General features: G+C 50.6%; 1 protein-coding gene across 1 annotated transcript in view; it reads right to left on the reverse strand.

Moving 5' to 3' along the window:
- Positions 1–24136, reverse strand: part of LOC111161312 (spectrin beta, erythrocytic) — a 65641-nt gene that overhangs the window by 28801 nt on the left and 12704 nt on the right. Inside the window, exons 2-15 of the mRNA XM_022524907.1 lie at positions 18544–18695; positions 17194–17367; positions 16142–16233; positions 15661–15741; positions 15245–15360; positions 14678–14790; positions 13711–13898; positions 11997–12114; positions 11205–11363; positions 9955–10257; positions 9062–9212; positions 7276–8146; positions 6067–6204; positions 1113–1857 (exon numbers count right to left, since the gene is read on the reverse strand). Of these exons, the coding sequence (XP_022380615.1) occupies positions 1113–1857; positions 6067–6204; positions 7276–8146; positions 9062–9212; positions 9955–10257; positions 11205–11363; positions 11997–12114; positions 13711–13898; positions 14678–14790; positions 15245–15360; positions 15661–15741; positions 16142–16233; positions 17194–17367; positions 18544–18695 (3401 nt within the window). The remainder of the gene's footprint in view (positions 1–1112; positions 1858–6066; positions 6205–7275; positions 8147–9061; positions 9213–9954; positions 10258–11204; positions 11364–11996; positions 12115–13710; positions 13899–14677; positions 14791–15244; positions 15361–15660; positions 15742–16141; positions 16234–17193; positions 17368–18543; positions 18696–24136) is intronic.

Consider the following 24136-nt stretch of genomic DNA (forward strand, 5'->3'; position numbering starts at 1 on the left):
AGTGAGGGCACGTGCCAGGCAGAAGCACCCTGTGCAGCCGTCTAGGCTTCAGCATGAACAGTGCTCCCTAGAGTTGTGCAAGGAAGAGGCAGCGCCCTAGGCCTTGCCCCCACCCCCACCTCAGGGGCATCCAGTGAACAGTGTGCCTGAAGCCACATGGAAGGGTAATGGCTCAGGGGAAAATTCACCTCTCCAGCCTCTAGCTGACCCAAGAACAGGGCACAGTTTAGGAAGCAGGGCTGGAAAAGGCATGTGATAAGGAACAAAGAGGATTTCCCCCAGTTCATGGCTAGAGAGGGTCCTCGGAATCTAGAATTTAAGGAGAAAAGGGGACCTTCTTGCACCATTGGTGGGAATGCAAACTGGTGCAGCCACTCTGGAAAACAGTATGGAGGTTCCTCAAAAGTTAAAAATAGAGCTGCCCTACGACCCAGAAATTGCACTCCTGGGTATTTACCCAAAGGATACAAAAATACAGATCTAAAGGGGTCCACGCACCCAATGTATGTTTATAGCAGCAACGTCTACAACAGCCAAACTATGGAAAGAGTCCAGATGTCCACTGACTGAGGAATGGATCAAGAAGATGTGGTGTGTGTGTGTGGGTGTGTGTAATGGAATATTACTCAGCCATGAGGAACAATGATTTCTAGCCATTTATAACAACGTGGATGGATCTTGAGGGTATTATGCTAAGCAAAATCAGTCAGAGAAAGACAAATATCATATGATCTCACTCATATGTGGAATTTAAGAAAGAGATGAACATATGGGAAGGGGGAAAAGAAAAAAAGGAGAGAGGGAAACAAGCCATAAGAGATTCTTACTGTTAAGAACAAGCTGAGGGTTGAGAGAAGGAGGGGGAAGGGGGATGGGCTCGCTGGGTGATGGGGTTAAAGAGAGCACTTGTGTTGAGCACTGGGTGTCGTATGTAAGTGACAAATCACTGAATTCTACTCCTGAAAAAAATATTGCAACTGTATGTTAACTAACTAAAATTTAAATGTAAAAAAAGTAGGATTTGGTCTCTGAGGACATTCATAGACTCACCAGGGCTCTTGCCCTGAGAGATACCACCCCTCCCCCCACCAGCCCTGAATACTTCTCCCTACCTGATTGCTGAGGATGGCTTCAGCTTGCTTGGCATCTCTCTGGAACTCCTGGAAGCCGAGGCACTGGGCGAGGGAGTGGTTGCGGCTCTCCCACATGCGGCACAGGGCATCCCAGCCAGCATCCAGGCCCTCCAGCCTCTGGCGCAGGAGCAGGTACTCTGGGTCTGTCTGATCACGGATCACATTCTCCCCGGACTCCTTGACCTTCTGGAAGCTCTCTTGGTGCCTGTCAATGTCGTCTTTGATGGCCACGTGCTGCTGTAGGAGCTGCTCGGCCTCTGGGAAAGACTCAGGCATGTCCTCGGAGGCCACAGATTTCTGGGCCATGGACAGCCAGGCCTGGAAGTCATCCAGATTCTGCAGGAAGGTCTGGAGCTTGCTGGCTTCCCCCAGTGAGGCTTCCTGCTCTTTTAGGGCTTCCTGTAGTTGCTGCCACAGCGTCTCCACACATGCCTGCCACTGGCCGATGTCCTCTCCTTGCTCGGGGTGTGAGGCCATCAGCTGCTGCGACTCCTGCTTCAGGGCACTCACACGATCCCGGATGGCGGCCACGTCGCGCTCCAGCCCTGACAGCTTCCGCTGGATGGCAATGATGCCTGCCAGGTCCTTCATGGACCGCACCACCTGCATCTTGTCCTCCATCCACTTGCTGGTCTCCTCACAATCCACGCAGTAGTTTCGCACCCGGAGGGCTGAGTTCACTGCCTTCCGCCGGTCTGACACTATGGTCTGGAATGCCTGCCACCTACAAAGGGGGACACACAGACACCCTCTTTCTTTTGCCTTTTCTTTTTTTTTTTTAATTAACATATAATGTATTATTTGCTTCAGGGGTACAAGCTATGAATCATCAGTCTTACACAATTCACAGCACTCATCATAGCACATACCCTCCCCAGTGTCCATCCCCCAGCCACCCCAGCAACTCCCTCCCTCCCCTCCCCCTAGCAACTCTTAGTTTGTTTCCTGAGATTAAGAGTCTCTTATGGCTTGTCTCCCTCTCTGGTTTTGTCTTGTTCCATTTTTCCCTCCCTTTACCTTAGATCCTCTGTCTTGTTACTCAAATATCTCATATCAGTGAGATATGATAATGAGACACCCTCTTTAACATTTCCCACAGGGCCTCCTTACCCAGATTCCCACCGGAGTCTCTCCCCATAGATCTTGTACCCTGAAAAAATCATCTACCCAACACAATGTGATGAGTAAAACTCATTTATCCAATTTTCCCCAAGACAATATAAACTGTCAATCAGATCTTCCCATCAGCGGGGGCAAGCAGTGATGTGATTCCAACCATAAGTAAAGGAATGAAAAGGACTCTTAGCTTGGCTCTGTAGGTAGTTGAATTTTTGGGCAAACATAGAACTTCCCCCAATTTTTTGAAATGCTGAAAATAATTAGAAAGCTTACATTTATCAACTTAAGGACAATTTCAGGGCATAGGACCCCATAGGAACCCATAGGTTCCCGCTAGAGGAACCATACAAATGCCCAAGACCGTGTTCAAAGTACCCAAGGCCTAAAAAAGTCACCTTGGCTCTAAAAGAAAACAGGCCTTATGAAGGAGGAGGGGGAAGAGGGAAGGGAGAAGCTGGGGTTATAACTGAAATGGATAGCATAACCTTGACCTTCAGACGCAGGGTTGGCATGGAAACGGGAACTATGCAAAGGTCTGGCACATTCCCTGGGGTCTGGGGTTGGCCAGAGCTCCCGATCACCCTCTTCTAAAGAGCTGTGCATTGCCCTGGCCCAAGACCACCAGGGACCCTTTCCTTGGATTCACTCTGAGTGACATGTAATATGTCCACATGTAAGCACATGGGAGTGTGCTGACTGCTTATTTGCTGAGCCCATCTTTCCTGAACACCCACAAGGTGTAAGCATTATGTTAGCTGTTGGGAGGATATAGTCCTGGCCAGACTTTGCCTCCTGGAGTGTGTGATTTAGAGAAAAATTAACACAAGCTTACAAAATAACTGTAGTATAGAATGCTGTGTATAAAGCACACACCAGGCAGAGAGGGTTAAGAGAGCTGTGAGGGTGACAAGGGGGATGGGGGCAGGTCTCGTGGCAGCCATCTGAGTGGGATTTCAGTGAGCACCTCTCTAGCACTGCCACCGTAGTGACCTACTTAAGGATGGGGCCCTGCCTATCTCACCCTTCTCTGTACCCCCAGCACCGGGGGGAAGGAAGCTGAGGGACTAGGCAAATGGCTTGGGGAGAGTGTACTGTGGGTCCTCCCAAGGTGTGGCAACAGCTGCTAGACAGGTCTGCGAAGAGAAGTAGGAGACAGGCAGGGGAGACCTGGGAATACCAGGAGAGAGAAGAGCAAGAGCCCAGAGATTTCGCAGCTTCCATCCTAGACAGAGAAGTCCTTTGGTTCTGGAGAATTCTGTGCCTCCGTGCAAGAAGCCTCATGGTGATTTTCTAGGTTTTTCCTGGTGTGGACTCACTGCAGCCACCAGCAGAGACCACAGAGAGCATGGGCTGGGAATTACGTATGGTTCTCCCTGCTGCACTGTGTCCCAGACAAAACAAGTTGACAGAACCACTCCAGTCAGCCCTGGCCAGGCCAACTCAGAACCTCAGGTTTGGTCCTGGGCCCAAGATTACTTAAAAAAAAAAATATATATATATATATATATATATTGGTCAACTGGAGTGCACACGGCAGAAGGCGATCACTTCTTCAGTCAGTGTATGAATGACTCCTATGTGCCAAGCTTGGCTGAAGATATTTCAGTTTTGTCCCTGTTCACTCATTCACTAAGCATTTATCAGGCAACTGTCCTGTGCCTTGTGCCAGGCACTCTTCTAGGCTCTAGGGAGGTAGCAACGAACAAAGCAAAGTGCTTGTTCTTATTTGAGTGGGAAGGGACAAATAAATAAGTCCATGATTCATCCAAGTGGTGACAAACACCATGAAAAAATAAAGAGAGGTAACGAGATAGAGGCACAGGGGCTGGGGGGGAAGGAGGTAGTGGTGTTTTCAATTGGGTCAGTGAAGTCCGCTTCAATAAGCTGACATGGGAGCTGAGATCTGAATAATGTAAGGGAGTAAGTCATGTGGCTATCCGGGAAAAGAATATACCAAACAGAGGAAAGCTCAATTATGTACCTGGTGCTCAAAGCACTGTGGGCAATAAAGATACTGCTTTTACTTGCTTATAGTCCAGAAGGAAAATACTTCAGGATAAAAGTAATTATAATACAAGGTAGAATGTAAAGCTCTAAACCAGTACAGAAGAGGGAAAGACAGTTTTTTTTCATCTTGGACACAGGGAAAAAGAGGAACCTGAACTGGCCCAAAGGAGGGGCCGGGGGGCGCCTGGGTGGCTCAGTGGGTTAAAGCCTCTGCTTTCGGCTCAGGTCATGATCCCAGGGTCCTAGGATCGAGCCCCACATCTGGCTCTCTGCTCAGCAGGGAGCCTGCTTCCTCCTCTCTCTCTCTGCCTGCCTCTCTGCCTACTGGTGATCTCTCTCTGTCAAATAAATAAATAAAATCTTTAAAAAAAAAAAAAAAAAGGAGGGGCCGGATCTGGAGCAGAGAGTTGGAGGAGAATGTGCTCTAGGGCAGAGAACAGTGGAGGCTCGGAGGCAGGACTGCGGGCAAAGATGAAGAATGACCGTTGTTCCAAAAAGTATTTGAAGAGCTATCACATGGAAGAAGAATTAGAATCAGTTTTGATCTCTCTAAAGGGCAGGGACAGAACCAAGGTGTACAAATTGCAAGAAGGGAGATTTCCGTTCAATAGGAGGTCAAACCTTTTAACCCGAAGGAGTTGCCTCTGAATGGGATGGGCTGCATGGTGAAGGGGTGATCCCCACCCCTGGACGTGTTTGTGTGAGACACAGTGGTCTGGGGATATTCGGCCGGACTCGATGACTCCTCAGGTATGTTTCAGCTCTCAAGAAAACCATCTTATCATTTCATGTCCCCAGTTCTCTCTCACCTAAGGATAGCAAGTGCCCTGATGTATTTCACTTTGCATGGCACAAAGCTTAGGGATCCGTAAAGATCATTCTCTGACTATAGCTCATTAAGACAACACATATACAGCTGACAAGTTCTTCCTGCCTGTCTTGCACACTCACACACATACACATTCACACACACAACAAACCCCCTCCCCGCAAAAAACCTCTAAGCCCAAAGAACAAAGGAGCATCTTCCCCTTCTACATAAACCTCAGATTACAGAGGTTCTCTACTGTGCTGACCTCCTTTTATTTTATTTCCCCACACAACTGGGTCTTTTCCTAACTCCACCTCCCAGATCGCTTCGGGCAGAGCAAGGCTCAGATACAAGTGTGGGGAAAGGGGCTGGGACAATGAGGAGCTGGTGAACACGTGGTATTGTGTGTGCGGGGCCCTGGGTAACAAACAGGAACAGAGGCTGTCATGTGCTATCCTCAGAGATCCTTGAGGAACTCACGGCAATTACACCTCAGACCAAAAGCACCCCATCTCCAAAGGCTCCTCAGGGCCTGTTTTTTTTGTTCCAGCCACAAAGTGTGCTCAAGGCTTCCTGCTAATTCTCCTCTTCATTCAAGCCATCCTCATTATTGATGCTGCATTCTGGCACAGGCTGGAGCTTTCTTTTATGGACAGTACTTAAGAGCTCTCAGAAAGCAATTTTCCTGGCCTAGGAATGTCTGGGGAAATGTGGCATGAGTAGCATATGGCCTGATTATAACAACGCGTGCACTCAGAATGGCCCCTCCATCCCCCAGGATACGTGCCCAGCCCCTGCGGCATTCACCGCATTCACTGTGCAGGGCCTCCCCCTTGTTGCTACTGCTCCAGAGTCAGAAGGAGACTGGGGCTGAGAAAGACAAGAGCTTGGAGGGGACAAAATGGCAGTGCATGGCAGGCATCCTGACATCGGGGTCACCCCCCAGTCGGTTGCTGAGAGAAGGCGCCCTCAGCCCCAGCCCTACCCACGCCCCACCTGTCGTTCAGGTGGTCCTGGTACTGCTTCACTTCCCCACTGCGAGGGTGGCCGCTGTCTACCAGGCTGTTGGCAGCGAGGTTCACGCCATCAATCTGCGTCATCAAGGTCTTCATCTCCTGGTCCAGGATGTCAAACCTGATATGGACAAAGAAGATGACTAGGGAGGAAGCATGGGCACTTTGCCTACTGCCCGGTCTCTGGAATGTGGAGCTCTTGCTTTCTCCTTCCATCTCCAGAACACATTTGACGGGGTAAGGGGGCAGAAAGGAAAAAGATATGCTGACATACCCTATTTTCTGGTTCATGGGTTCAGTTTCATGGTTTAGGATTTCTTGGACCAGGCTAGTAAAATGCTGGTTGCTTACTCCATAGGCCACTAGCTCAATGGAAAGGCAGAGGGGAATGAAGAGGTGTGTATGGGGGGCTGCTGATCACCTCAGAGAACACCTGCCATACCTCCAGGGCCACAGCTGCTGTCCTTGGGCCCTAATTCCATGCCTTGGCACCTTGCCCTGAAGGAGCCCCTCCCCAGCCAGGTGCTCTGTCCTAGGAGAAGGGGGCATGGCTGGGGGCAGGAATGTAGTTCTGAAAGTGGACCCTTCCCTCCGCCAACCTGGGCCCACCTCAGCATGCTCTAGGGAGCGGCCTCTCATGCTCCTTACCTCTCGGATTCTGCGCTTAGGAGGGCCACGTGGACAGGAGGCGTGCTCCCCCATGCCCGAGCACAGAAACAATGAGAGTACTGGAAAGGAGAGTGGCCTTGCAGCCTGGTGCTTTGGAAACTGGTCCCTGGGGTCCTTTGGGGTTCTATGGCTGAGGAACTGCCATGGAAAGCTAGAGCTGGTGGGGTTCTGACTGCTCACCTCCCCCTGCACTCAACAGTTCTGTTTTCCTCTGTGCTCTATGTCAGGGGTTCTGTCTACAATTCATTTGAACAAAGACTGCTGTGGCTGAAAAGGAATTCAATACCTTGTCTAGAAAGACCCCCTTTATTTTAAGGAAGGCCCCACAGGGTAAAGGACCCAAAGCCACAGAGGCTGATTAAAACCCATGACTCTGGTGCATAGCCTCAGCCTAAAGGGCATCCCATCACCTCTCAAAGAGAACCTTGCTGATCTACAGGTGGTTCCCACCCTAGGCGGGGGGTGGGGGGTGGAGTGCAGGCCATAGTGGAGGGAGGTGAGGAAGAGAAAGTCAGGCTCTGACCTGTGCCGTGCGACCTCCAGGTCCTCCAGTGTGTCTGGGATCTCCATCTGGGCGAGCCACTTCTCCTTCTCCCCCATCCACAGCTCACAGGCATCTGTCTCCCCAAACACCGTGTACAGGTCCAGGGCATCCTGCAGCCTCTGCCGACGCAGGTCTGCCTGGGCCACCACCTGCTGGTAGAGCTCCCGGAGGGCCTGCAGCCGGTTGGTCACATCTGGGGAATCCCGAAACTCTTGGGGGAAGCCCTGGGCCTGCTGTTCCAGATGCTCCATCACCCCGCGGCTCTCCTCCAGCTCCTCCAGGAAGTCCTTGTGCTTCTTCCCCAGGGCCCGCGTGGCCCCCTCATCCTGCCCCACGTCTTCGCCTGAGAGCAGCCGGTGGGCGTCCTGTAGCCAGGCCTTCAGGTCGTCAGCGTCCCCCTGGAACTGGAAGAAGTTCTCGGCATCCTGGAGGTTCTTCTTGCGAAAGGCAGCCAGCTCCTTCAGCTGGTCCCACTGGGCAGACACCTCCTTGATTCGGGCCTCAATCTGTGGGTGCCCAAACTGCTTCCGTGCGACCATGCCCTCTGCCTCCTGGAAGATCTGCTTCAGGTGGGCGTCTAGCCCGCGGAGCTCATCCTCGAAGGCCTTGTGCTTACGCTGTAAGATGAGCACACTCGTCAGGTCCTTGCCATAGTCCAGGGAAGAGTAGATCTGCTCCTTCTCCTTGATCCAGCTCTCCGCCTCATCCATCTCCCAGAAGAACTTCCAGAGCCGCTTAGACTGCTGCAGCTGGGCCTTCCGCCCAGCTGCCATGTTGCTCAGCTCCTCAAAGCACTGCTCCAGGTGGCTGACACGGTCCTGGATAACCTGGGGGTCACAAGGCTGGTATCCTGGGAGGTATGAGAGAAGGGAAGACAAAAGAAGTCAGGGCTTTGCTTGCGGGCAAAGAATTAGGCTAGAACCACATGATCTAGAACCTGCCGTCTCACGGGGCTGTGGGATTACATGTGGGGGGGGGCAATTGCTCAGACGGCAGGCCAGGTTCTTTATAATTAGTTCCCACTAACACTTCACGAGTAAGTTGGGTCTGCTCTCAGTAGAAATGCACAACAAGAATTTTTTTTTTTTTTTAAAGGGCCCAGACACACGGGAACCTTGGGGGTACAGTCGGTTAAGCATCTGAATCTTGATTTCAGCACAAGGTCATGAGATTGAGCCCCATGTTGGGCTCTGAGCGCTACACAAAGTCTGCTTAAAACTCTTCCCCTCTCCCTCTGTCCCTCCTCTCTCTCTCAAATAAATTAATCTTATTAATTTAACAAGATTAAATAAAATAAAATAAAACAAAATAAAAAGGCCCAAATTTCAAGATGACTCTTCAAGAAGGCAACAACTTCTTTTATTTAAGACCCAAAGCTAGAGGGGTGCCTGGCTGGCTCAGTGGGAAGAGTGTAGGACTCCTGATCTCATGAGTTTGAACCCTGCGTTGAGTGTAGAGATTACTTAAATAAAACTTTATTTAAATAAAAAAAAAAGACTTGAGGCTAGAAACCTAGATTGTCTCTGTTGTATCTTGAACTAGCAGAGTGAATGAAAGGCAGATGATGCCTTGTTGGTGCTTCTAAAGGCCTTCTGATCAGATTATCCAAGCAGCTGCCTGCTCCCTAGAGAATTCTGCTTTCCTTCAAGCCTCTTTCTTGCACCATTAGCTGATGGAAGAAGCAGAATTCTAAAGCTAGGAGACTTATCCAAGCTCGGGTGCTAGAACGCTGAGCCAGGGGATGGAGAGTCAGCTACGGCCTCACCTTTCTCCTCGGCAAACTGCAGTGTGGCTGCGGTGATGGCCCTCACTTTGTCCCCTTGGATGGCGATGTCAGCCTCCATCAACTTGTGCTTCTGTAGCAAGTCCTCGACTTCCAACAAGTGTTTCCCGAACTCGGCAGACAAGAGGTGAGCCTGGCAAAGAGGACAGACCAGGTAGAGGGGATGAGGAGAGGTGAAGACACATACCTGCTAGGAGAAGAGACGCCTCCAAAAGGAGTGTCCATGGTACTTGGGCCTGGGAGTCAGATGCGGCTGGAAATGGTTGCCACTCAGCGTGGAAGCTACAGAACAGGACTTCCTACTGGGAGTGCCTTTCAAACCAGGCATGGAACGTTTTTCAGAAGCTCAAGCCTCACACTTGATCTCCTGCATCTGTCTCAAGGTTTGGGGCCTGAGCATGTGTATTTTAAGAAAGCTCCGTGGTCGGTCTGCTGGGCATCCTCGGAGAGACCCGCTGTGGTGGAGGGAGAGGAGATTCAGACTTCCTGGTTGCCCCTAGGCTGGGAGGTCCGGATTCGAACCAGACTCAAACCGTGATCACTCAGAGCCTGATTCTCTGGACTCCTGATTCTGGTCTATCATTTCTAGGTCCTGTAGGTTGGCACCTGTGCTACCATGAACCTAAGATGTCTCGATCACCTGAAATACTGTGGACCCGGGCTGGTGACTTGTCTGGAGCAGAGGGAGCCAAGCAGTTGCTAGGTGGAGGCAGCCAGGCACCGCAGTGCCTCAGTTTCTCCATGCTGGCTCAGGGTCATGCTTGGCTGGGAGGCATCTAAGGAAGCAGCGCTAACTGCAGGACACCCCCTCCCCCCGGCATGGAGGTGGGCTCAGGGGCACCGGAACGTGGGGATGGGCAGCCTCCGGGGCGCACCTTGATCTCGTCCATCCAGTCAATGCTGTGCAGCATGTCCTGGAAGAGCTTCTGCAAGGCCAGGGTGGCCTCGAGCCTCTGGCGCCGGGACCGCAACAGCTCCTGCAGGTAGCTCCACAGGCGCAGGATGTTGTCCTTGCGGGCCGTGATGCGCTTCTGGTCGTGGTAATTCTCCTTCTCCAGCTCCTGGGCCAGGTCCTCCAGGGCCTTCACCCGCTCCTCGTAAGCAGCCGTGTCCGTCTCGATGGCCTCGTGCTTCTTCTTGGCGGCCTCCACGGCTGCCAGGTCATACCCAAAGTTATCCTGGCCCACGGGGAGAAAAGCAGGCAACTTACTCGGGCCCCCCTCGGCTGGTCCCCTTAAACACAGAGAAATGGTGGGCTCCGTCTGAACAGTGGCTTGAAGGGAAAACCCATTGCCGAGGAGCTCATTCTGTGCTGCCTTTTTCAGCTGATCTTGTCAGAGCCAAGTTCCAAAGACTACATGTCTTACAGGAACCTTGAAAAGCAGCTCATAATTTTATTCACTGTGCCATGCGTGCGGGAATGCTGTGTGTGAGTCACTCACAGAGCACTTTGGCGGCCTGCTGGCGCTCGCCACCCTGCCTGGGAGGGACCTGCCTGATTCTGGGCAGGAAGGAGCCACTGCTCACTCAGGAGCCCCGCAGCTGTAAGCACATGGTTCGCCCCCACGTGATCAATGAGGCACGCACTCTCCAGTTCTCTCACAACACTGGCTTTGCCCTGCCTGGACATTTGGGTCCAGACTCTTAAAGAACATTTTTTTTTTTTAAGATTTTATTTATTTATCTGACAGACAGAGATCACAAGTAGGAAGAGAGGCAGGCAGAGAGAGAGGAAGGGAAGCAGGCTCCCTGCTGAGCAGAGAGCCCGATGCGGGGCTCGATCCCAGGACCCCGAGATCATGACCTGAGCCGAAGGCAGAGGCTTTAACCCACTGAGCCACCAGGTGCCCCTGGGTCCAGACTCTTAAGTGGGAAGCAACAGACGCTCTTATGGCACACATCCCCGGGGTCAATTTTCAGCTAGTGGAATCTGACCTGGCCCTCAGGGCCAGAGTCCGTGGAGGGTTCTTCCTCAAGCGTGAATCTGGATCTACCCAGGGCTGCAAGGCCTGTGGCGGGGCTTGTCTGGCTGCCACCGAGAGGCAAGCTGGGTTTCCAACCCCGCTGACCGCTGGGGGCTCTGGAAAGCTTCCATCGCCTGCCATGCCTGTGTGTCTCCCACTACCTGAGCCACCAGGCGCTGGTTTTCATTGAGCCACGTCTCCCTCATGGCAGCCTTCCGGTCAAAGCGCCGGGCCACCTGCTCCAGCTTCTCTTGCCGAATGAGCTCATTCCTCAGGGCCAGCTCCCGCTGATACTCAGCCTCCTCCAGGCTTTCCCAGGCCTGTGTGGGGGATAGATGAGAATTCTTGGGGCACAGGGGCACACCTGGATTTGGGGGTTCCATCTCTTTTACCCAACACTGAGTGATTTCAGGAATCCAGGCAGAGCCTGAAGTTCAGCAAATCGTTTGGCTGCCAAAGATTTGGGGAGCACTGGTCCTGACTTCCCAGTTCCCTCCTCCCCTAAACCTGCCTTAGACTGCTGGCTTGATATAACGTTACTTGCCTCTGTGGGTGTTCAGTACATTCTCACTGACTCATGGCTACTTTCACTGTGTTAGAACGTCCAAGTGGTGCAAATCCCCGAAATATCGAAGGTGTTTCCCTTCTGTCATAAGCAGGTAATATTCATTCTATAGTCAGAGAAACTCAGGAATCTATAGAGACTAAGCTATAAAACTAGCTCCAAAAATGGACTCTTGGCATCTGAGCGGGGGGCTGAGCTAATGACAGTGCGTGGTGTTGGACCTCTCAGAACTAGGTTCAGAGAGTACCCCCAAATAGCCAGCATGTGTATAGTTAATAACACCAACAGAAAGTGTCTTGGTTTAACCCTGTCCAGTAACCATTCCCTGCACCCTTGTCAGAAACTCAGCTACCCTGCTGGCAATGTATAATGGAAAACACAGCTGTACCCGGTTGATGTCCGACACTAGTTTCCCATCGTGAGGGGTATACACTTTCTGATTGTTGGCTCTCATCCGGGACTGGATGGTAAAAAGTAGGACTTCCAGATTCCCCTTCTCCTGGAACCTGTCGAGAAAACAGAGGGAGGGAGATTAGTGTCGAGGTCCCCATTGCCAAATTTTTTGCTAGTCAACATGGAACCCTGGCATATCTTGGAACTTAGTGAAACATATTTTCTTTAAAAACAAAAAATAAAGAGGATATATAGGTTAATTTACCTGTTAAAACATCTATCATACTTACCAACTGTGATCTACTAGGGGCTGAGTCTTTAAAATACAAACCAGAAAAAACATAAGAGCCTCCACAGTGTTTGCTTATCATCTGCTTCCCCAGGGGAATGGCTAACTAGAGGATTCTAGTAATTCCTGCAGACACCAAGAGTTTTACCAAGCAACACAGAGAAAGCTCTTCCCTGTTCTGTAATGATGAAGACTTCTGACTAGCTCTTTAGTTGTTTTTTTTTTTAACTGAGCAAGCCAATAAAACCTTAGAAGGAACATTAGCCACGTAAGAACATACTGTCTTGAAAGCAACTTTCACCTGAGTACTAATGAGCAGCCATCCGGACAAGTCCTAAAGGCCTGCTGCTTCTGAGGGGAGAGGAGAGGCTGCACTCCAGGCCGATAGCAGGTGTAGATGAGAACCGACAGCAGGGTGAATGTCTTAAGGCTCAGCTCAATGGAATGGCATGCTTTTACATTTCTGCATGGAAGCCAGTATCTGCCTACTTCTGCACCTCCCACATAGCAGTCAAAGATGGGCTGTTGACCAGGTCCCCACCCTGAGGCCAGCCTAACAGAACTGACCACTCACAGTCATTTCAAGAGGGCTGGGGCCCAGAGCACCATCTACTCGGCCAAAAGGTAGCACCCCTGTGGTGTGCGGCCTGAAAGAAGCCCAGGGGAGGTTATCTGTACTGAATTTAGGACTTTAAAAGTGGGTTAGTGTCAGGCCAGAAATCGGTTACTTGCTTATAGTACATTTTAGACTCCGTGTCTCACCTTTCCCTGTTGGAGAGTCATAAATGAAGTGTGGGAGGTGAGGGGAAGGAACAGGGCCAAGGGTACCACCAATGAGCTAGAGAAAAGCTTCAGAAAAGCTGGACAAGCTAAGGGCAAGTGAGCTGGAATGTCCCCTCTGTTTGTATGTCCCCATGTGCTCGTGCCTATGGGTGTGTCTGTGCACGCATGCACATGCATGGGTGTGGTTGTGCAGACATATGTACACGTGACCCCTCACTGGGTCTCACTGGGGTGAAGCAGAGGTCCTGAGAGGTCCCCACATGCTCTGTTGATGAGCAGTGACAGATTGGAGAGAAACAGGATGTGCCTGGTCATCAGCAAGACCCCTACAGAGAGTCCTGGGGCTGTGGTTACAGAGGTCATTACCAGATAACAAAGCACAGCTCAGTGCTTCTGAGTTTCTCAGAGAGAAACTTTCTAGTACTTTCTCTGGTTACTCATCAATGCCCCTTTCCTCCAGGCTGATGGCTTGGGAGCAGGAGAGCAAGAGGGGGATGAAGGAGATGACAAATGTGACGCTTTCTCGTTTCTAGGTTATACCTCCGGATATACTGCTCAAGGCCCAGAGCCTGGCTCTGCCTTTGGCAGTCAGGCTCCTAGCCATGGATGCCCAGCCTCCCAGAGCCCAGGCCCTTACTTAGGGGGCTTCTCCACGGTGCGGTAGGTGCTGAAAGCCTGTAGCTGTTGTTGGACGCCCGTCAGGGAGTTGGCAAACTTGCGGCTGTTCAGGACGGCGATGGTCTGCTCAATCCACGTGAGCAGCTCTGTGGCCAGCCCACTATACTTTTCAATCATCTTCTCCGTCTCAATGGCATGGTCAATGACCTACGGAATCACTTTATTACTGATCCTTATCAGAAGATCAATGACACCAATGAGGCCACTGGTGGGGCCAGAGTGTCCCAGGTTGGGTTTATTCCCTGAGCTCAAAAATACTGCTAAGGCAGGAGGAGGGGACTGGCAAGATTAGCAGGGAGCTAGCTCCGCTGGGGTTCATGGGCGGCTCCACCCCTCCCCCATCCCTACAAAAGACTGGTAAGTTTGCTGGGCCAGGACATCAGCCACGAGGAAGGCTGGGGTTTTGTTCATTTTAAAATGCATTATTAGGAAAAAAAAAAAAAAAATGCATTATTAGGAATCCAAGGCTTCTAGGCACTGCCTCTGCTAAACACCAGGCACACAAGGGTGAATGAGAAATGGTCTCTACCCTTGGCGTGCTGTGGACTGGCAGGGGAAGGGAATCTGGCAAGAGGGTCTGTACAGTGGGTTGGGTTCCCGATACACCATGAGTGAAGAGGCCCAGAACCACAACAGACTAATATGTAGAAGCCCACTGTGTCCTGTGGAAATGTTCAGGAGATGGGGAAGAGGGGATCAGAGCTCTAGCCCAGGATATTTTTCAGGACAGACCAGCAGCTTGCCTTGGAATTTAGCTTGGGAGCCATTAACGTGGCAGTGCTTGGCTTCAGAGGAAGGTGGTGGGGATTGATCTGTCTCCCTTCCCTGCAGCTGGAGCGCAGGCACAGAGCTCTCGGGACAGGAAGGGAGCATAACAGTGTGGCAAACAGGGAACCAAGGTGACACCCTGCGGATCAGCTCTGTACCTTGCCAACGCGCTTGCCCTCTACCGCAAGCACCTTCATCTTGGAGAAGTAGTGGTAAAACGCCACCACGTAGGTAATGATGGATTTCTCATCGGGGTTTTCTGTGAAGACATCTGCAAGAGGAAAGGGTGCATGCTCAGGACCCAGCTGGAAGCTGGAAATGTTGGGCTCAGAGGGTTCAGCTCCCTGTTCCTCCAGTAGGAAATTCAACTCCAGGTACCAAGCGACAACCAGAGGTTGAGAATGAAAGTGTGATTGTGATTTTCGCCAGAGGATGAACTCCATATTAGGACCACAAACGGAGTGGAAAGAGTGAAGAAGGAGGATCCACAGATGACAAATGACAAATGGGCCCCTGGCTGGGCCAGGTGAGGGTCAGGAACCACCATGGATCTGAAGAGCCGGCCCGGAGCAGGGTGCTGGCCCAGCTACCAGCCCCTCGCTGTGTCCATGGCTGGCCCTGCGCCGGGCCCAGACTCCTCCCAGTATCCCTGCAGCCCGGGGCTCCCTCTGGCAGGAACACTGCCTCCCTCCCAGCAGCAGAGGGCTGGAGCAGGTGCCGCTCACCTTCGGGGTCCAGGAGCGGGATGATGCCCAGCTGGCGCTCAGCCACCTTGAAGGCGTGCTCCAGGTTGTGCCGTGCGTTCGAGTCCTTCAGCTTATCAAAGTCAATCAGGTCAGGCCTGGGGACAAGGCCAGACTGCTAAAAGGCGGTGGCCGCAGCATCCCCCACCTACTGGGCAGCCCCAGCACGAAGCAAAGACACTGGACAGACAGCTGGGCAGAAGTGGAAGGAGGAGACAGAAGCAAGGGAGGGACAGCTGTGAGCACCTGAACGTGGGGGAAGGGGCACAGGGCATGCCTGGGGTTTCAGGGAGGCAGGGAAGCCGACAGTGAGAGAAGGCTTGGAGGGACCTACATGCGGTGTGCGCTGTATCCGAGCAGCCCAGGGGTTCGGCCTTCAGCCCTCCCCTCCCTCTTACCGGTGCTTGTGTATCAGGGCATTAAAGGCCAGGCCGTCCTTCCAGCTGGAGGTGAAGTTGGTGACATTGACCTGGGGGTAGCTGTATCCAAGAGAAACATTAAGACCTAAGAGACAGACTATTTTGGGGTCCTTGAAAGTGTCGGAACTGAGGGACCCATACACGGGAGAGAAATGGATCCATCCCTTCTTGGGCCCCTTCAACAACAGAGAGCAGTTAAGCTACACGAAGAGGTTCCTCCGTAAGGTGGGCCCAAGACACTGACACACCCAACGGACACCACGGTCTGACCCAGGCAACTCTGGGAAGGAATCCTGAATTCCAGGTCTTCAAGAATCAGGTCAGGATACATTTTGCATCTGCCACACTGAAGCTGCTATAGTTCTGGATGATGGTATGTGTGTCCCTTGGCTATGGCGGTCCTTGGGGGAAGCAGGAGGACGGTGGGGAATGGAGTAGTGAACTGGTGCCCAGGGCTTACCCTGCTGTCTTCATCTGACACCACAACAGCAATGCATCCTTGGCCGAGCGTGTCTCACGACCTTCCTGAGTTTGCACAACAATGTCCTGAATCTAGGGGTGCAGGAACGAGTGAGGGAGAAATGAGAGTTGCATCTGGATCTGTGCCTTCCTGTTCTCCCTAGGAAGCTCCCTCCCTCTTTCTTCCTTCTTAGCTCTCCATCTGCCTTGCCAACCCTGGGTCCCCATGGCCTGTTTCCCCACCTTAGTTGGCTGTAATGGGCCAGGGATGTCCTCGTCATGTCAGAGGAGACCGCTCTAACTGGATAACTAATGGGATACTGAGAATAAACAAGATGCCCCAAATCCTCCTCTGAGGCACAATGTTCTGTAAGGGACAATGTGAAAACTGAAAGGTATTGGGTTTTGATTAGTATCTCCTCTTTCCTTTTCATTCTCCTCAGTTCCGCGGTCACTACTGTCTAACCATACACATCCACAACTGGAAACCCAGGGCCCCTCGGATGAGATCTTCAGTCTGTGAGTTGCGTGCTATCTTTATCCCCCCTTGTCCTCCCGACCCTCAGGACTAGATTCTTCCTGTCCCCAAGCCAGCAGGTGGAAGGCCTTGCTTTCCTTCCCTTACACTTTCTAAATTTCCTTACAAATAACAGACCTTGAATTTCAGGGTGGGAAGAGAAAAGTTTCTGATTGAAAAACAATCTAGATCTTCTATATTGTTTTTGTAAATTCTGAATCAAACAATTCTAAAAAACCTACACATGTTGAGGGAAAGGGACAAAATCAGATCTCCCAGCCAGACCTCACCCCAGCTACTGGTTTCTATCTTCTCCCTCAAAAGACTACACTGTTGACTGAACAGCTCACCCCAAGCTTCAGCGATTAGTCAGTGCAGACGATGGTCACTTCTTCCTATAAACACTGCCCCACAGGACAAGTTTCTAGCCTCCCAGAACATGCACAAACACTCACACTTCATTCACCATTTTATAAGGTTCCTAAGCCCTGGCCAAGAGAGTCTCCCCCACTCTCTCTGCTCCCCCAAGAACCTACCTGGAAGCGAAGGATGATGGTCCAGATGAGGCCCAGGACCAGGCGGTGGTTGCCATCCACAATGTCATGGGAGCCCATGTTCTCCAGGTGTACACGCTGCTCCTTGAGGAACTGTAGGGCCTTGTCCACATTCTCCAGGCAGTGGATGCGCATCTTCCCCTTCGTGGGCTTTGGCTGAGGGATGGCATTGGCCCCATGGGCATGGAGGGACCTCACAGTTGCCCCAGAGGTGGATGCAGCCTGGACCAACTCCCATCATCAGCATCCCCTCCTCCACCCTCCTAGCCAGTCTCTAACTCTCACGTTCAGTCCTTGATGCTTTTCAGCTCCATCCTTCCTGCAAAGTTCAGACACTCCCCCTTCCTTTAGCACCCAAAGCTCTGTAATTAGGCTGCATCGGTACTATTCCTAGGTCTGAACAAAGACTTCTGAGGGGTAATAAATGCCATTCAAAAGCGCTGACACATCAAATAGTTAATTGAGCACTTGCTATATGCCAGGCACAGTTCTAAGACCTATTAACTGCTGGTGGTAAGAGTGGCTTTTTGTTTGGTGATTGGTAACAGAGGCCATCCCACCATCCAACCTATTCCCTCCCCACCCCCAAATGGCTCCAGCCAAAACTCGAGGGGACCATCAAGAGTAACCACGACATGTAAAGGGTTCCCAGTGGTAACTCTTTCTAAGTGGCCTTTTGACACAGGGCAAGAGGCAGGAGCCTGGAGTTAAAAAAACAATGGGAATATGTAGTACCTTTTCATTCAAACCCTGAGGATCAGGTACAGGTATCATTTTATACTTAGGCGGAAACAAGGAAAAGAAGGTCCTGACTGATAGACCCGAGGTTACGATGGAAGTGACTGAGGAAAACTTGAACGTTAATCTGGTTCTCCCTCAGAGGCAACATCACTGCCAGGTGGGTCACAATGGAGAGGGCCTATACTACATTTCCACTCATAAGGGTGATAGAACACACAGGAAATTATCTTCCATGCTCTTCTCTGGTTCTAAGAAGGATGCCTATTTCTCCAGCTGGGTAACAGAATCTCTCTCGGCCCACACAAGGACACTGAGGTGGGTCCACTGCAGGCCAGCCACAGGGGCCTAAGTCCCCAGCGGAGGAATCAAGAGCTTTGTAAGGCTTCCAGGAGAAGCATGATGATGTGGCAATGGCCCAGAGGCGATACATTCCGAGAATAGGTCAGAGAACTCAGTGAGCCACACGGACATCTCACATCAGTAAGTAATGAAACCCTGGAAGGCCGGGAGAGCTGGAAACATCCCCAGACCACATCTTTTCTAAAGAGGAGGCACAGCACCTGCCACGGGGCTCGGGCAGAGGGGCTTTACCAGCATCTCTCCAGAGAGCACCTCCAGCAGCTTGATGAGCATGCGCCCGTCCCGCAGGTCCTTGTAGAGGTCGGTGATGCGGCAGGGTACGCGGGCCAGGTTCGAGTTCACCCATTTCGTGAAGGTCTTCTTCTGAACAACTTCCCGCTCGTCTGAGTGGGGAGAAGAGACTTGGGTGAGGTGCCCGGGGTTGGCAGTGTCAATGTGCAAAGTGACACGGGGCTGAAGGTTGTCTCTTAATTCCAGGGTCCCCCGATCCTTGGCAGGGCGGGCTGAAGTGTCTATTCCACCCCCTTCCTAGGAATGTTTGTGATCAGAGTGTAGCCTTGGGAGACATGGGTCTGTGTGCCATGAGGAGGCAATGAAGAGATAACTTCCACCACCGCATTCTATGCATTGTGGTATGCACCCCTAATTCAGCCACCTGTTTCCTGTGCCTGGCAGAATGCTGTCCCGTTGTACTGGCAAGCTCAGAATTCAATGCCAGGTTCACCCACCTACTCATCCAACCAACATTCCCTCTGCCTAGAACGGTCCCTCTTGCCCTTCCCCTCCTCCACCCCCTCTAACCAACTCCTATTTGTCCTGTAGAGGTAGTGCTTCTCCAAATAGCTTTTCCTGACCCCTTGGCTAGGTTAGGCCTCCCTGTGTGTGCCTTCACCCTTGAATACTCCTTTCTTATTTATGACTTGCTTTGCATTCATAGGAGTTGAAAGCCCATCTCTCCTTCAAGAGTACAGGTATCTCCAGCCCAGCGAAATCTTGTCTGGTTCACTTCTATATCCCTAAGGCCCAGAGCCTGGTATACAGTAGGTGCTCCAGAGCCATACTGTAGTCGACTACACATTTATTCAGCTCCTGCTGGTGGCAGGCTTGGGCTTGGCCTGATAATTCATAAAAGTAAAACCAACTGTCTGCCCTCCAAGAGCTCCTGGCAGGCAGAGAAGAATGACAGGCAAGGCAAGGGGAATGTGTGATCCACACGAGGTCAGGGATAAGGGAGGCATGCGTTGGCGGCTATCCATCGCGTTATGCGGGATCTCTCACCCCCAGAATCGCAGGCAGGGGATCTTCATCTTCAGACCTGAGAAGCGGATGTGACACCCCCACTCTAAACCAGTGGTCAGCCCAAACCAGGCTTCTCGCCCATGCTGTACCAGCTCAGGGGAGGTACCTCTTATCATCTCTGTAAATTAGATGCTGGTAATCTGTCCAGTTTGAACACCATGCTAGAGAGAGGGGAGGAGCTGGGATGGCAGAAAGAGTAGGGAAGGGGTAGAAGGTAAAGAGAGTGAGGAGAGTGGCAGAAAAGAGAAACAAAGGGAGAGAAGAGGGGAGGAGGGGTGAACTCTTGTTCTGCTGGCTTCAGTGAACAGTTTGTGGCAAGAGGTTGCAGGCACTGTGGTGCAGGAGCTGCTGGCCCGGCAGTGGGGCTGGGCCTACGGCCACAGAGGAACCCCAGGGAGGGCGTGTGAGGTTCAGGCACAGCAAGGGCAGACTCAGAACAGCCCGGCCAGGAGCGAGATCAGTACCCTGGGAGCAGCCCAAAATGTCTGCTCGGCTGAGCCCCAACTGTGGCAGGGCTGGCTTTTTAAATTATTAAATATCTGATTTAACAACAACGAAAAGAGGAGCCCAGCCAGTGTGGCCTCCAGGATATAATTCTGGCGGCTCCCGAGGCTCACAGCGTCAGATTCCTTCCTATCGCACTGCTATTTCAGTGTTAGGAACTCAGACACTTAAACACTTACTCATTCATTCAGCCAGTGTTTACTGTATAACTGTGAGGTGCTAGGCTCTGGGGGCAGGTGGGACTCAAGGGCGGGAAAGACAGCCCTATCCTTGAGGCAGACGCACTCTATCATAAAGAAGAGGAGTGCTGGTGTCCCATGGAAGACGTCAATGGCAGGCCTCGAAATAAGACTTCCACAAAGAGGAATATTACTGCTGCTGCCTCTGTAAGTCTCACATATAAAATTAAAATGGCAATCCGTTCATACTGGGCCTCTGGGCAAAGTTTCAGGGGGAAAAACTCTCCTTACTCTTTATTGGCAGCAAATTAAAACACTTTCCCGATTTCAAGGACTGTTCAGTCAAATGTAACTGAAGTTTCAATGATGCATTGGACAGAAAGCAATGACATTTATTCTGGGGCGTGTCAGGATTCAATAGAACCAGCCACAACCCCATGGTGCCTTCCCTGGAAATGAGATCTGTTTAAAGAAGGGGCCAGCCCTTTTTTACCCAAATGATGGTGGAGCTTTGACCAAGGGGCTGAAATGCTCGGACCCTTTAGAGATCAGTGTATCAAAAACCCAAGGTGCTTCCTTCCTTCCTCCTTTTCCTGTTTTCAAGAATCCAAGAATTTCATTACATGGGTGCTGAAACTCATTTATTTGTGCTTGATAATGGGTAAGGAAGTGCTATTTTAGCTGGGGACATGGGATTTAACTCCGGGCTGCTGGGCTGGCATGTACATTGGTACAGATGTTTCCTCACTTACCCTTAGATCTCCCCAGTTTTGAACATACAAACGAAGCCTCCTGCACCCCAAAATGTTGAGCCACAGGTTTAGAGCTCAGGGAGGCAGCTTCTTGGCTGCCTTTTACTTGAAGGCGAGGGTGAAATTACCCAGAATCCCCAGCACCCTGATACATTTTGCAGTGTTGAGACATGGCAAAGATTCCGAGAAGCTAATGATGATCCTGAGGAGAGAAAAGGCCCAGGGGTGGGAATTAATTTCCATTAGCTGTTTGCTCTGGTTGTTCCACATCAGCATGCTCAGCACATTCACTCTTAGCATGGTCCAGGCGTTCATCAGGAACCTTCCAAGTGCAGGAGAGGCGGTGGCCCAGGGCCAGCCGGGCGGGGAACCCAGCTAATGTGGACAGGCTGGAGCAATGGTCATGCACTGGGCCTGCTATCCCTAGGGGACCTGGGCCATCATGCAGGGACTCTCTGTGGAATGGAGGCCTCAGCAAGGTCTAGCGCAGGGCCAGACCTTATTTCTAGACCCTTAGCCCTGCCAGTGCAGGAAAGAAGAAAATCCACCAGCATAGCCTGACTCAAAGCTAGAGCCTCAGAAAACCCTGCCGCTTCTGCCACCCTCAAGCTTAGGGCATCTCCATTCCTGCCTGTTCCTCTTCCTCTTTTTTTCCTTCTCAGGCTGTGGCCATCCTCAGTCCTCCCTTACATGTCATGGCTTCTCCTAGAAAACTCACCTTCTTCTCTGACCAGCCAGCTAGAACAAGTGTCTGGATATTGTGTCTGGGTGGTCTTTTACACTCGTTTTTAAAGGTTTGGTTTGAGGTCAAATAAACTCACAATACCAAAACAAATATTTATCCACTAACAAGTGAGTTTATACATGGAAAGTGTTTAGAACAGTGCCTGGCACACAGGAAACTAAGCCTTTAAAGTCCTCATCACTGTTAACATCACTACTACTGCTATTACAATGTGTAGGGTCCTGTCCTGGATGCTGTGGGGACACAAGGCAGGCTCACTCTCCCCAAGGGCCTCATGATCTAGCTGAGGAAACAAGACAAAAACCCACAAGCAGTTAATTCTGCAACCACACAAGAGCCAAAAGGCAGTTCATTTTAACAATACAAAAGCTGTCACAAGGTGATACTGGATTAATTACCAGATAAATGGCATATCCGGTAAATGGTCATGGGCCAAAGAGGAAAGAGGTCATTTCTAATTGGAATAGTCAAGGTGGGCGGTGTGGGTGGTGGTGTCTCATGAAGAAAATCCCTTTGGATAGGCAGAAGAGGAGGGAAGCCAGGGAGGCAAGACGTTCCCAGACAGAGAGACATGGGAGGATGGAGCTTGTTTGGGGGCTGCTGGGTAGCCATAGGTAAGCAGGAAACATGTGGAAATAAGTTTTTAGAGGAATATGGAAAGCCCTGAATGAAAGACTAAGTTTAGATTTAATTCTAGAGGCCAAAGATACCACTGAAGGGATGGCAGAATCATTTTCTGAAGTACTAGTTTATAAGGCCCTCAATGATAACTTAAAAACAAAACAAAACAGTGTTTCAGCTTTAAAAAGTAGTGTGTAATAGATCAATGGAACAGAATAGAAAGCCCAGAAATAGACCTCAACTCTATGGTCAACTAATCTTCAACAAAGCAGAAAAGAATGTCCAATGGAAAAAAGACAGTCTCTTCAACAAATGGTGTTGGGAAAATTGGACAACCGCATACAGAAAAATGAAACTGGATCATTTCCTTACACTACACATGAAAATAGACTCAAAATGGATGAAGGACCTCAATGTGAGAAAGGAATCCATCAAAATCCTAGAGGAGAACACAGGCAGCAACCTCTTCGACCTCAACCGCAGCAACTTCTTCCTAGGAATATCGCCAAAGGCAAGGGAAGCAAGGGCAAAAATGAACTAGTGGGACTTCATCAAGATAAAAAGTTTTTGCACAGCAAAAGAAACAGTTAACAAAACCAAAAGACAACTGACAGAATGGGAGAAGATATTGCAATGACAGATCAGATAAAGGGCTAGTGTCCAAAATCTATAAAGAACTTATCAAACTCAACACCCAAAGAACAAATAATCCAATCAAGAAATGGGCAGAAGACATGAACAGACATTTCTGCAAAGAAGACATCCAGATGGACAACAGACACATGAAAAAGTGCTCCACATTACTCGGCATCAGGGAAATACAAATCAAAACCACACACACAATGAGATACCACCTCACACCAGTCAGAATGGCTAAAATTAACAAGTCAGGAAATGACAGATGCTGGCAAGGATGCGGAGAAAGGGGAACCCTCCTACACCGTTGGTGGGAATGTAAGCTGGTGCAACCACTCTGGAAAACAGCATGGAGGTTCCTCAAAAAGTTGAAAATAGAGCTACCCTATGACCCAGCAATAGCACTACTGGGTATTTACCCTAAAGATAAAAATGTAGTGATCCAAAGGGGCACGTGCACCCGAATGTTTATAGCAGCAATGTCCACAATAGCCAAACTATGGAAAGAACCTAGATGTCCATCAACAGATGAATGGATAAAGAAGATGTGGTATATATATATACAATGGAATACTATGCAGCCATCAAAAGAAATGAAATCTTGCCATTTGCGACGACGTGGATGGAACTAGAGGGTATTATGCTGAGTGAAATAAGTCAATCAGAGAAAGACAATTATTATATGATCTCCCTGATATGAGGAAGTTGAGAGGCAACGTGGGGGGTTTGGGGGGTAGGAAAGGAATAAAGGAAACACGATGGGATCGGGAGGGAGACAAACCATAAGAGACTCTTAATCTCACAAAACAAACTGGGGGTTGCTGGGGGTTGGGGGATAGGGAGAGGGTGGTTAGGTTATGGACGTTGGGGAAGATATGTGCTATGGTGACTGCTGTGAAGTGTGTAAACCTTGCGATTCACAGACCTGTACCCCTGGGGCTAATAATACATTATATGTTAATTAAAAAAAATAAGTAGGGTGTAAAATCTACATAAAGAAAACCTGAGGGGTGCCTGAATGGCTCAGTCCATTAAACATCTGCCTTCAGCTCAGGTCATGATCTCAAGGTCCTGGGATCAAGTCTCAC

Source organism: Enhydra lutris, unplaced genomic scaffold (assembly GCF_002288905.1).
Source record: "Enhydra lutris kenyoni isolate GAN:26980312 unplaced genomic scaffold, ASM228890v2 scaffoldscaffold4, whole genome shotgun sequence".
Lineage (NCBI taxonomy): Eukaryota > Metazoa > Chordata > Mammalia > Carnivora > Mustelidae > Enhydra > Enhydra lutris.